This window comes from Micrasema longulum, unplaced genomic scaffold, assembly GCF_059751315.1.
Source record: "Micrasema longulum isolate JH-2025_06_02 unplaced genomic scaffold, ASM5975131v1 h1tg000100l, whole genome shotgun sequence".
NCBI lineage: Eukaryota > Metazoa > Arthropoda > Insecta > Trichoptera > Brachycentridae > Micrasema > Micrasema longulum.
The window spans coordinates 142572-157230 of NW_028277306.1; the positions used below are offsets into that span (position 1 = coordinate 142572).

The 14659-nt window shown below is 37.9% G+C and overlaps 1 protein-coding gene across 1 annotated transcript in view; it reads right to left on the reverse strand.

Annotated features, from left to right (window-relative positions):
- Positions 1-1932: 1932 nt before the first annotated feature.
- Positions 1933-14659, reverse strand: part of Dhx15 (DEAH-box helicase 15) — a 28259-nt gene continuing 15532 nt past the window's right edge. The window contains exons 9-15 of the mRNA XM_088237118.1: positions 13358-13554; positions 8896-8991; positions 7650-7787; positions 6476-6598; positions 5620-5810; positions 4554-4716; positions 1933-3185 (exon numbers count right to left, since the gene is read on the reverse strand). Coding sequence (XP_088093244.1) covers positions 3058-3185; positions 4554-4716; positions 5620-5810; positions 6476-6598; positions 7650-7787; positions 8896-8991; positions 13358-13554 — 1036 coding nt within the window. The 3' untranslated portion in view covers positions 1933-3057. The remainder of the gene's footprint in view (positions 3186-4553; positions 4717-5619; positions 5811-6475; positions 6599-7649; positions 7788-8895; positions 8992-13357; positions 13555-14659) is intronic.

The window sequence follows — 14659 nt, forward strand, 5'->3', positions numbered from 1 at the left end:
TGCATTCGATTACTAAATTCATTCTAACGAAAATATTCGAATGTATTAGATTACTAAACTTATTCGAATGAATATAATCGAATGTATTCGATTACAAAATTCATTGAATGAAAGTCTTAATACAGTAATTCATTCGAATGAAAATAATCGAATGTATTCGACTACTGAATTCATTGAGCAAAAGTCCGAATACGGTAATTTATTTTAGTGACAGCAATCGAATGTATTTGATAAGAACATTCATTCGAATAAAAAGAATCGAATGCATTTGATTAATAAATTAATTAGAATGAAAGTCCGAATGCAATAATTCATTCGAAAAAATTGATTTAAATATTTTGAATCCGTAGCCATCAGGCACCCCATGGTTTTGAGTGACCATAGGCCACAATAACGCCCATCTTTTATGAAGCAATTATCCAATTAATTGATTCAGTTAATTACTAACCATTCGATTAGTAATTAATTCAGTTAATTACTAATCGTTCGATTAGTAATTAATTAATTCACTTAATTACTAAGCGTTCGATTAGTAATGAATTAATTCACTTAATTATTAATCGTTCGGAAAATGGGGAGTCATCGGAAGTCGAAAACTATCGCTTGGAGGAGAGTAAGTGTGAGTCCACATTACATTTGCACTAATTTTCATACAGACACAAAAACGTTCACCACTACATGAGAAAAAAACGTTTCCAAACTGTTGGCACTGCTATGACGTCACCGATGTTTGACAATTTGGTGACGTCATCCACCGATGCATGAAGGCACGGCTTTCTCAGGAAACCGAAGCTTTAAATATGCCCTTGTGGCGATTCGATCGAGCGCGTAGTCTAATTACATGCTAAAAATATACAACGAATTTGCGTTATATGCTCGGCATCAACGCACAGAAATTGAAAAGTTAAGTGTCGGGGCGATTATATTTTGTTTAAAAGAAAAATCAGTAAAATCTCTCTAAAGGGCCTGGCAGAAAAACAATTAATCAATGTTCAGCGAGTTTGCCTACGATGCGAGAGATCTCGGGTTCGATTTCTGCCATGGTTGACGTAGAGTATCGAAATCAAGCCATCGTATGATCAAAAATAAATGGGAATTTCTCATTTAGTAACAGTAACGTTGGCAGCACTGTTTTCGACAATCTGTCAAAGTTTGACGGCGGTCGGATGCTCGGTATTCTGCCAGCGTCCGTTTGAGTGAGTCGAATAATTGCCGCGTGTGGCGATTTTTACCATGGATAAAATTTTGGAACGACGAGCTTGCCTCATTTTCATTTTCGTTTTGTGCTGCTGATGAAACTTCGTGTGTCAAATCGTTGAAACTGTTGAAGACGTTGGTGAATGCTCTGATGATGGTGGGCATACTGGACGTCCAGCAAAGTCAGTTATCGAAGAAAACATCGAATCGGCAAAGCAAATCGTGTTGAAAAATCGACGAGTACCGATCCGAGAGCTTGCTGTGTTAATGAGCATCTCGTATGGATTGGCAGATCACATTTTGACCAATGTTTTGGGCATGAAACGCATCATCGAAAAACACTGAATTTTGTCCTAAAGCAGCACTGTCCAACAACTGTGGCTAAAGAGATGATTTTTGCACCATGATAATACGCCATCTCATACAGAGTCGATTGTTTTGGAGCTTATGGCCAAAAATTCGACCAACGTCATCAGCCGAGCACCGCATTCTCCAGACCAGGCCCCGTCTGACGTTTTTCTTTTCCCGAGACTAAAATTGCCATCGAGAGGAACGCGCTTCGAGACGATCGATGCCATGAAAGAGAGCTGGCTGCGAGAGCCGAAGGCCGTACCTTGGCAGGCCTATGAAAAGTGCACGGACAATTGGATTTAGCGTCGGCATCAATGTATCGGCACAAGCGGCGATGGTAAAGAAATGTAGTATTTTGGAGTAATTATTTTAGTACACGAATTTGAATAGTCCGGTAAAATTTATTTTTGAGACAAGTCAGAAAAACCGAGATTCGAGTTTGTTACATGTAAAATTACCGCTATCTGACTCACTTCTCGGATAGATTGCAAAGGCCACGATGCCGACTTGTACAGGATTGAACGGTGGTATAAAGCGGCCATTCTGTCAACGCGAATAAACTTGTCTAATGATCTGGGCCTCGAGGCGCCCACCGACACTCGGACGATGCCGAGCGGCGTATTCGTAAATACCCGACGCGTTATCCGTTTCGGGATGCTTCGGCATCACTCTCAAATCGCCACTGAGTAGCGCCTGCTAACGTCACTCAACGCGAACATTCTCAGCAATATTTTAAGTCGGTCTGAACTTTTGTACACGACTGGATTCGACCCCCTGGGGAGTTCGTTAAGATTGATATATTACAACAGAGATGAAGAACGTTTTGGAGAGCATTTCATAAAACCAACTGGACCAAGAAGGCTTTGCCTAGTATGCATCATCATCATTACCTTTCCGCACATAATGGTGCATAGGGCACTGCATTGGTGGTCAAGATGATCGGTCTTACGCTTCAGGTGCCAGCCCAGGGATTATGAAATATTCTGGTGAGAAAACACCGTTTTAAATAAATATTTTATATCAACCATGTCGGGAATCGAACCTGAGAATTCTCGCGTGGTAGGCAAACGTGCTGACTGTTACACCACGAGGCTGATACTAGTATGCAGCTGAAATAATTAAGTCAGATGAATCTCACCAGATGTAAGAATTGATGTTCAAACATGGGCAGAATGGTGAATGAATTACCTTAAACTAGCCAACGACAGGTCATAAGCCCTGTAAATGCCTAGACTTACATATTTACTAATCTAAAATATTCTTCGTCGCTGTTGTAATAAATGAAAAATAAGCATTCTCAATTTCATTGTAGTACACAATTTGGTTTGTTTCAGTTATTACTGAGGTGGATAGCGCGTCAGGCCCGCCCTTTACGAAGCCACTTCGGGTGGACGCCGAAACATGCCGAGAATGGATAGCGCGCGGGGTGGTATTTACGAATATGCCGTCGGGGGCGGGCAGCTCCGGGGGCGCGAGGAGTCTCCGGGGGACGGCCGCACGCGGCGGTGACTAGAAGCCCTCCTGGTAATGCTTGGAGTCCAGCTTCTCCTGCAGGATCTCAAGTTGCCGGCGGGCTTCGCACTGCGGGAAGTTGTTCATGTCGTAATACTGGGGGGCTATCTGCAGCAACCATTGAGCTGAAACAAACATTCAAAAATCTAACAAACAAACCATCTTGCCGTTAGGCAGAAAGGATAGAACACCACATCACTCTGTCCTTGCATACAGACCTTGCTTCCTCTGCATTCATACATCTTCTCATGCACGCACGCCGATTATTCCTACTCTCGACATGTCCGTCTTCAAGTATTTGATGGACTCGATCGTGCCATGGCATTCGCATTGTAGATCTTTAGCCGTTCTTTCGCTGTCCATTCGCTCCACGTGTCCAAAACGACGCAGCGCTCTTTTCTCAATTCTGTCAATGATGCTTGTCTCAGCCTTGCACAGTTTGCGGAAAAATCATACTTATGTTGCTGAAATTCCACTCGTCGATGCGCTTTGTAGCTGCAAGACTTTTTGTGATGTTAGCTTTCATGTATATGTTATCAACTATCAAATATCTAAATTGAGTAAATGGGGTCTAGAATTTTAACCGTCCATGCGCTCAGCAGCTGCAAGACATGTTGTAATCTAACCTCTATTTTTATAAATTTGCTTTTTATTTCGTTTTTAAAATCATCACTTTAACTCTAAACTTCATTGTCAAGTATGTATTTTTTTAAATGTAAATAGGGGCTAGATTTCGTACTGTCCATGCGCTCTGTAATCTAGCTCCTGTATATCATAATTGGAGTCGAGGAACTAAGCCACTCATTTTTGCTACCATTCTTAAATCTTTCAATTCTTTCATACAGTTATCGATGTATATGTTGAACAACGATGGTGACATTACACACCCCTGTTTGACTCCTTTAGGAATGTTATAAAAATTACATTTACTTGATGGACAGTAACTCAAGAGGTTTGCGGTATACATTACAGGGATATTGACTTGAACACTTCAGAATACATGCATAAGGTACACTTTTGGTCTTAGGAAATATGACCACATTTCTGATTATCGTAGGCAACTGAAATGGCTCAAAATTAGACAGCGGAGAGACTATCACTCCCTCTCACTTCTGTTCAATGTACTTCATAGTCCTGACGCTCCTATATACCTGCGTCGACGCTTATCAGTTCATGGTTTACCTCTTCGTTCTAATTCTCAAGGCGCTCTCTTAATACCCGTCCACAATTCATCTTTCTTCTCTAACTCATATAGTGTCCATGCGGCTCGGCTGTGGAGTCATCTCCCATCCACCATCAGAGATGTTACTACAGTATCTCTGCTTGAATCACGTCTGAAGAAACATCTCTTTTCTCTTCCTTAATCTCTCCTCCTTTCCTCTTTCCTCTTCTTTCCTTTTTCCCATTGAGTAATAGTTTTGATTTAAGGTAATTTATAAACAAATACGTTTATTTATATTTTGATATATCTTTAAAATAAATTAAATACTCACGATTGATGTCCGTCACAGTTCTGATGTAGTTTTTTGTGGTGAGTACAAACTCGTTGTAGATCACCCAGTCCGGCTTGTGGTCTAGGCACGTGGAGGGGTGCAGCTGCACGACCTGGTTGTCCTTCACCGTCATGTAGTGGCCGGTGCGCTCCAAGTGCGCCACCTGCACAACAAGACCGTTAGACATGAAGGACTCCGGCTGTCGAGGGTCGGAGGAGCTCCTACCGTAGTTGGCGACGATTATTATCAAAGTTGGATAAACAAATTGCAACAGGGATGGAGAACAAGCTCATGACCATAGAATTAAGAATAGGCCAGAAGTAGCGTAGAATCACATTTGAATACATCGGACTGTGTCCGAAAATTCCCCCACTATGTCCCACTTTCACCGCGCGCATTCGTGATGTCGCCGCGTAATGTCGCACGATGGGAAAAAATACAATCACAACACAAATGTAAGGTAAAAAAAAAGCAATCTGTTAATTTCTCTAAAATTTTATTGCGCACGCGGAAATATTGATTGACACAACAGAGTAGATAAGTAAAGGGTCATTTAATAAAAGTAATTTAATTAATGAACTTTAAACTTAAAATATAAAAGAATATTTTTTTTACATAAAACTGATATTTTTATATCATGTTAAATAATATTTGAAGTTTTAAAGATAGTGTCGGTCAAATGTCCACCACAAAGTTGTTTAATCCGAGGTCCAATTTTCATTAGTTCTCTCATCAGATGTTACGCAGTGTGTAAGGTGGCCACATAAACCAGCCAACGACAAGTCATAAGCCCTGTAAATGCCTAGACTTCCCAATTACCTTCTCTAAAATGATCTCCATCCATGTTGCAATTTGCTAATCTTAATGACTAGGGGGTAAAATCTAGTATTTTGTCTACAAACATTTGAACAATCTCAAATATTTGAAAAGGTGTTTTTACACTAGAATATTATTTCATTTTGGCACCTGAAGCGTAAGACTGGTCATCTTACCTTCGTGTAAGAAAAATGATCAAGATACGCTGCGATTGGTGCACCAATGTGGTGAACGATGTCGATGATGGTACCTGCATGAAGAAGCCGTCCACCAGCGCCTTGCGGATGTTGATGTAGTAGTTCTTGCTGGTGAAGTCGGTGCTGGTCCTCTTGAGCTTGAAGCGGTCCATGATCCGCGCCAGCTGCTGCCGCACGTTGTCCCCCGACTTCAGGGAGCGGTAGTTAACGAAGTTGTCGTAGCACCAGCTGGTTTCCTCCATGTCTGCGCAGAGCGTGAGTACACATTACCAACACATTCTTTGATTATGATGGGAAGATAAGGCCATGACGGTATAGTTGAAGATAAAATTCTCTTTTCTTGATTTTTGATTAGGTTAATAATATTCAGTGGTATGGTGGAGAATGTGTGGGGGTGGAGGGTTTGGGAAGTTACAACCTTTTCCTAGCCCCTCCCCTTCCCAAACCACCCCCCCACCGTCAATTCTCCAACATACCACTGAATATTACTGACCTAATTTTTGGTGCATGTTCGGACACAATGGTGTTTGCATTCCCATTAACGCTGCATGTAATTTATGTATTTTTTCATAAATACTATGTGATGGTAAATGTGAGTGCCGGGTACGTCTCAAAACCGATTAATAAATAAATAAGTCCTGGTGCCAACCCTTATGTACGGGACTGAGGTATGGGAAGTGGAAAAAGAAAAATGAAAGCATGGTGAACGCTGTCAAGATGCGATCTCTCGGGCGGGTGTGTGGTAAAACTATGTAAAGGTGTACAAATGTCGAAATTCGTGCATTATGTGAGGCTGTTACGGGCATTATAAACAAAATCAAGAAAGGGGTGCTGAGTTGGTTTAGACACGTCATCACCAAGCCGTTTCCATCAAACGGCTAGTTAATACTTCAGATTGCGAGAACTTACTCTGTTTGAAGGCGTGGTAGACGTTGAGCAGTGTGAGATGGTCTCCGTCGATGTGAGCGAACCTCATTTTGGCGTCGTCGGCCGCTTTTCGGGCCTCGTTCGGCCTCACGAAGCACTGCGGAACTGCAAGGAAAACCAGACACGGCCGTTCAGATCACAATTGAGTACGAGCGGAAAAAAAACCATAGATCTTTGCAGGATTACAAAATATGGTATGTATATAAATGACACATTGTATGTGTGTGATGCTTTGCATCATAAAAGGAGCCTCATCCTCGGGGGACCACCGGTTAAACCTGAGGATGCTAAAAAGCTCGCTTACTGCCTAATAGACCGATACTTTACGGATTTGGCCTTGGAGGGGGAGATTCATCAAAATGTAAACTCTCGCCGTCCATACAGTACAGGCTCTTTATAGGCCAGTAGCTCAATCACAAATAACTATCGACGTGCTAATAAGCGACGTGATAACAATTTCTCACCATGGTTGTTTATCGTATTTGCGATCACAATGCAACGTCCGCGAACACCTAATATTAAATGTAAAAATATTCACGTTTCGCGACGTATAATCCTGCTGCGCAATCACATATTCGAATTTCACCGGTGTAAATATGGAAAATATTCCAAAACTGCTATTTTCATTTATTTATTTATTATTTATCATACTATTCATTGCATTTAGCCGGCGGTCGGCGAGCCAAATGTCAAGAAAAGCAGTCGCCTAATTGTAATTTAATTTTCACTTTTTTGTATTGGATTCTCCTTACTATTTTGCGAATGCAATATATTGTATTATTTTTTATAGTAAACGCAGATTTATTGCCAGTGAACTGTATTTAATTACGAGGAAAACAAAACACAAACTGACACGAGCGTTGACTTAGAGATTACACACGCGTTGACTTGTGACCGCGATAACTTAAGCATGTTCATTACTGTTCATTGTGATCGCTCAAATGCTTAGCATGTTTTTAAGCACGTCGATAGTTATTTGTGATTGAGCTACTGGGCCCAGAGGGCGAGAACTATACACAATAGATCTTCACAGGTCGCAGTGACCGTCACCTCTGGAATAAGAAAAGTTATCTTTTAAGAATCTTTTATCCACATTACTGCATCAATTCAATCGAGTCACAGTGAAGGATTGTCGGTCCAGGCTGTAGCAGCTTACCCGACAGCATGGCCGTGATGGAGAGGATCTCGTTGGAGCAGTTGTGGTTGCAGGAGGCGATGAGCATCTTGGCCAGCTGCGGATCCAGGGGGAATTCCGCCATCACGGCTCCGAGATCCGTCAGGTTGCCGTCGTCGTCTGAAATAGATGAATCCGTTCAGTTAAGTATATTCTTTACATGGGATTCATTGAATCACTAATAAATGACAATAAATTACGTATAAATTCACAATTTATAATAAATTATGAATAAATTCACAGTTTACAATAAATAACGTATAAATTCACAATTTACAATAAATTCACAATTTACAATAAATTCACAATTTACAATAAATTACGTATAAATTCACAATTTATTCTAAATGACGTATAAATTCACAATTTACAATAAATTACGTATAATTTCACAATTTATTCTAAATTACGTATAAATTAACAATAAATTACGTATATATTCACAATTTACAATAAATTCTCAATTTACAATAAATTACGTATAAATTTACAATTTATTCTAAATTACGTATAAATTCACAATTTATTCTAAATTACGTATAAATTCACAATTTACAATAAATTACGTATAAATTCACAATTTACAATAAACTAATAAATTCAAATCGACAACACAATAACAATTAATCTAATGCCAAGCTGTCTTGTCCCGCAAATATTCTTCGACTCTAAAGTAGCTCTTTTCGAACAGCCTGCGCTTGACAAAATCTTTAAAAAAAATTGTTGGCAAAGTCTGAATTTTCAATAACAGAGCGCATTCCAGCATAGAATATTAAGCCAATGTACCAGTGGCGAGCGGTGATTTATTTTATGGGTAATCTACAAAAAAAGATCATTAATTTGTACCTACGTATAAGTACATAATATACAAGTAATATAATTGAATTTAAATTTATTTCAACAGAGAGGGAAAACATTATTGAGAAGGGAATATGGAAGTCTAGGCATTTACAGGGCTTATGACCTGTCATTGGCTGGTTTAAGTGGCCACTTTACACACTGCGTAACATTCACCATTCTGCCCGTGTTTGAACATCCACATTTCCTCAACTCTTCCACTTCCACATTCCCTTCGAATAAATTTAATAAACATTGTTGAATCAATTATTTGATTCATTATCCCATTAACATAGTTACTGCGAAACATTTTTGTCTCAAGTCAAATATAACGGTAAGCTGTAAATAATCTCTTGTTTAGACGATCGATTCGCCCCTGCGATGTACTCACCCAAAGCGGCGAGATAGTTGAGAAGTTCGAGTGCGCGCATCAGCGTCTCGGGGGCCGGCGGGTCCATGAAATCAAAGTGAACCAAATCGTCGATACCTGGAAAAAAAACAGCGAAAAAAATTAAAAATATTTCCTTTAGTCCACTCCTGTCTGGTTTAAGAGATCGTATCCATCTCACGGGAGGAGATCTCAGATCAGAGATCTGTACTGAAAGATTTTTCTGGCGCTGGGGGTGTTGCAGATCGCGAAACGCTGTTGTGACCCACACTATTTTCAGAAGGCGATTATTACAGTTTTTTGTATGAAAGCGGCCTGGCTGTTTTTATCGGAACATGGAATTAACCTCAGTGCACTCTATAGCACCAAAATCTATTTTTTTCAAAATTGTGGACAACTTTCCGTCTAGAGTCAATTATTTATTTATTTATTAACATACACGGCACGCAGTGCCTTTTGCCTTAAAAGGATACATTTAAAAAATAATATAAACATTTCAATATAATGTGAAAAACTTAAAAATTAAATGTAAAAGTATACAACGTGTAAAGTGTACAAGTAAAGTGTAATTATAACGGACTCAGTATTGATGTAGACATTTTTAACTGCATGTTGCATTTGTACAGAAAATTTCTTCATGGGGTCCATTATTTGGGATAGTTGCTGAATGTACATCTCGAGTGGTTTATGCTATGTATATGTGCCGCATGTAATGTATATGTTTGTGTATGTTTTATATGTGCGTTCATGTGTGTGCGTGGATGGCTCGGAGTGTACATTCGGTATTTTTATTTATTTTAATTTATTACCTCCATGGAAAACGCAAATGTCAACAATTATCCTTTTTTCACTTAAAATTCTTATTAATTTTTTATTTTTTGTCACATTTAATGTTTATATCTTTTTAATTTATGAAAACTTAATTGGTCTTTTTATGTTAAAAAATTGTTGTTTTTAATACTGATTTTGTATGACTGTATGTTTTCTAAATAAAATAAAATAAATAAATAAATAAAGTTTATATTTGAAGCACTCAACTCAAACATTAAACCTTAAATCGGCTTTCTACACAACTAAATAATATAGGTCTATGCGCTTAGTAGCTGCAAGACGTGTTGTAATCTTACTCTTTTTTATTATTCATATTATTTTATTTTTTTTTAGCATCATTAATACACTAAATTTATTTGTCAATTTTTAAAATGTGTAAATGGGGGCTAAATTTCTAACTGTCTATGCGCTCTGTAGCTGCAAGACGTCCTGTAATCTAGCTCCTATCTGTTATAATTTTTTATTGATCTTAATTAAAAACGAGGAACTAGAATCCCAACCGTCCATGCGCTCTGTAGCCGCAAGACGTACTGGGATATTTATTAATTGTACAGCGCCCTTGAGGTGATTTTCACAAAAATGGCGCTATATAAATTATCCAACTATATATACATAGGAACATTGTTAAAAAATCACAAAGACAAAGTCCATAAATATAATAAATCTATTATTATTATTATGGATAACTTATATAGCGCCATTTTCGTAATAAAATATGTCAAGGGCGCTTTACATGGTGATTCTATTGTTAAATTTATTTAATTGAAGCTTTTAAATTTGTAATTTAATTCAAACAATTTATTTTGTTGTCACGTGCTACGGATTTATTCAAATGATTTAGAGAACAAGTGGATAATAAGTTTTGTCCGAAACATCACTTCACTCTCACAGCCTCGCGCCTCTGCTGGGAGGGCGTTCCACGCCGCAGGGCCTGCGAACGCAAATGCGCGTTCACTAAATTTAGTGCGCTGTTTGCGTAGAGGTATAATAACTTTTCCTCGCGCCGTAGACGTAGCTGATCTAAGCGCGAGACGCCTGTCAGCCAGTTCATCTGGAACGCACAGTTCCCTTAGATATTCCGGAGCAGAGTTGCGCAGCGACTCATACATGAGCCGACGGAGTTTGTATTCGACCCTCTGTGGAAAACGTAGCCACTGTAGTTCCCGAAGTAGCGGAGTGATATGACTGAACTTAGAGGTTCCGAAAATAAGTCTCGCTGCGGCATTCGATACAGATTGTAGGCGAGTCATTTCGTTCATTGGTAGACCTGCGTGGATACCATTACAATACTCGACTCTAGACACTGCAAACGCATTTATTAATTGACGGGCAGCATCAACCTTTAATTTGTCTCAGCTGGTAGAAGCATGAACTTATCGTTCTACTAATTTGAGCGTCAAGAGAAAGGTCGGAATTGAGTAAAACTCCCAGTAGTTTAACGGTGGGTAAAGCGGTACTCCCTACATTGGGTAGGGCCGTATCCTGGATCAAATTCTGTCGTCTGGCTGAAGCCACCATATACCAATTGAATTGTAATGATGCGATTCAATCTACATTGGAAAAACTAAAGGAAACTTTAATATTAGAGTAAAAGAACACTTAAGATGCTTAAATAATGATAATTTTTCTGAATTCGCAAGCAACTTCAATAAAGACACTGGATTAAAAGTACTTCATGTTGAAAATAAAATATTAAAATTAGACTTAAGCGATTAAGAAAACAACAATTAACTCTTAAAAGACTGTGGTAAATAATCCCTTTGCGCGCGGTGATGTAACATCGTGTTACCACTAGTAAAATACGGAATATTCTAAAGTTCGGACATTTGAAAAAAATGGAAAACATGGAGACTACTGTTTAATAACTCCTTTTTCATAATTTATGGGAATAAACATATAATTTAATCCTGTTATAGCAAAATAAATTGAAAATCACAAATACGCCACTCATGTTACGCGCGTGCGTCCCCCATCATTGTCATTAACCGAAAGAAGACTAAATCTGTTTTAGATGACACCCACCGCAGAACAGCGTCTCAGTCTTCCTAGTTATGACGTATATCTTCGTGCTCTGTCTTGTATAAGGTATCTGTATATATGTGTTGCTGAATTAGCGGACATTCATACTTCACGTAGCAAGGTTAAATATTTTTTGCATATACATATAGCAGAGTGGTACAAATTTTACTTTCCAAATCGGGTGTGAAAACGTCCATTTGAAGATTCCAAAAATACGAATTCATCATTTAAAAAAATAAGAGAGATATATCAAATCTTGTGTCCTATGTCGACTAGTGTGACATCACAGCCACACAAGAGTTAATAACTAAATAAACAATATTTATTTTAGTCCTCTCCTGTCTTACTTCGAAAATAATGATATCAAATTACCACCCGTGTAAGAAAAATCCACTTGATTTATTGGATCCACGTGTAGTATTTAGTGAACATGATACAAATCAAATAAAAAGGAATCAATTCATTAATAATGATAATAATGTTTGGATAATTTATATAGCGCCATTTTTGTGAAAATCACCTCAGGGCGCTGCACAATAAATAAATATCTCAACACGTCTTGCTGCTACAGAGCGCATGGACGGTTGGGATTCTAGTTCCTCGTCTCATATTACAATTATGATATATATGAGCTAGATAACAGAACGTCTTGCAGCTACAGAGTGCATGGACAATAAGAAATTTATTTTTTATTTGACAATGAAGTTTAGAGTTTAAGTGATATTTTAAAAACGAAATAAAAATAAAATTTATAAAGTTGGAAGTTAGATAATAACAAGTCTTGCAGCTACTGAGCGCATGGACGGTTGAAATTCGAGACCCCAATTACTAAATTTAGATATTTGATAGTTGATAACATTTACATAATATGATAGCTAACATCACAAAAAGTCTTGCAGCTTCAAAACGCATCGACAAATGGAATTTCAACAACAAGAATGATTTAAAAAAAATAATAATAAAAAATAATTTTAAAAAACGCAATAATAATACATCGAGCAAAGAAGTAGTAAGCATGGCAATTAAGTGAACATGTAACAGCACAAAAAGAAAAAGATAAAAAACTCTCCATAATTATTATTAACTACATTCAATTGGCAATTATCATGATTCTCTCGCTTAAAATCTCAAAATAATTCAATTTTTTAGTAATGCATTTGCTACTTACACATTCGTTTGTTAATTACACATGAAATGTGATGCCATCCTGTTTCTTTAAGGTCCTAGTGGTATTTCTACACTTAAAAAGGACACGACACGGCATAGTTGAATTCAAATCGGGAGTTGCGTACTGAGCGACGTCTACAAAGAAACTAACAGGGCGAAACGTAAACCTACTCATTTATGAGTAGTTGAGTCGCCTTCTGTTTGATGTGCGTATGCGGTTTCTGGACTAGGTATTCTTAATTCTTTGCTCGTGAACTTCTGTGACATAATATATTACCAACTTACGAAACGATTGTTTTCAAAAGGCCTTATTTTCCAAACGAAAATAATGAAAGAAATGATTTATTTTATGGGTTTATATAAACACTAGGAGAATCTTTAAAAAATCTTTCAATTCTAGAGTAGGTTAAATCTGATATTCCTCCCGAGTGAAGGATATGACAGTTACCCAGTTTCTTGAGCTGCAGCACGACGGACCCGAGGTTCGAGCGCAGGATCTCCGGGTAGGTGTTGTCCTGCATCTCCGTGCGGTAGGCCTTCTCCGTGTACAGGCGGAAGCACTTCCCGGGCCGCGTGCGCCCGGCGCGCCCGGCCCGCTGCTGTGCGGACGCCTTGCTGATGGGCGACACGAGCAGCGACTCCACCCTGGCCAAAGCAAATGCACACCGATATCATTAACGCGAAAGTGTGTATGTCTGTTTGTTTGTGTTTGCTTCATGTATGTTTGTGTTTGCTTCATCAATGTATTTTTATTTTTATATTTTTTTTAATATCTAGCTTCTACAGCTTATTTTTTTATTTTATTTATTTATATTGTATTTTTTTAAAATTCATGTTTATACACTCATCTTTTTATTTTTATACTAACTATACTTCTGAACAAAATTTTGAGTGTGTCCAAATTTTTGTAGACAAGGACTGGATTCAACTCCCTGGGGAGCTGTTTATATTAACATATTACAAAAAAGACGAAGAACATATAAGAGAAGGTAATTTAGAAGTCTAGGCATCTACAGGGCTTATGACCTGTCAATGGCTGATGTAAGTGGCCACTTTACACACTGTGTAACATTCACCATTCTGCCCATATTCGAACATCTATTTTCCTTCGATTCTTTCATCTGTTGATGTTTGTGAAGTCAAAGAGCTGAAACCTTTATTTATGCGGGTGAGATTCGTCTAATTGAATTATTTCACCTACATACTAGATTAGGCAACGCCTGAAAATGTTATTTTTTCAATTTCTATACTTTTTCATGGACCAGGTGGATGTATCAACAATATTTTGAGTTTGTCCAAATTTTTGTAGAGAAGGACTGGATTCAACTCTCTGGGGAGCTGTTTATATGAACATATCACAACAGAGATGAAGAAGATGCCTAGACTTCTATATTACCTTCTCTTAAATGTTCTTCATCTCTGTTGTAATATGTTAATATACTTCTTAACACTCTTCCAATCTTTAATTTCTTTATATTGTATTTTTTTTTATTTATGTTGTTTATATACTCATCTTCTTTTTTTTATACCAACTTTACTTCTAAACACTGTTCTATATTTTATTGCTTCATATTGTACTTTTTAAATTTTATATTGTTACTATACTCATGTTTTATATAACTTCCATGTATGTAAAAGCCTCATGGGCTTATAAAGTTTTTTAAATGTCACGGCAGAACAACATTTGACCACGCGTAATCACATAATATTAGTAGAGATAAGTTTACAAAATCAATATATTGGCAATCAT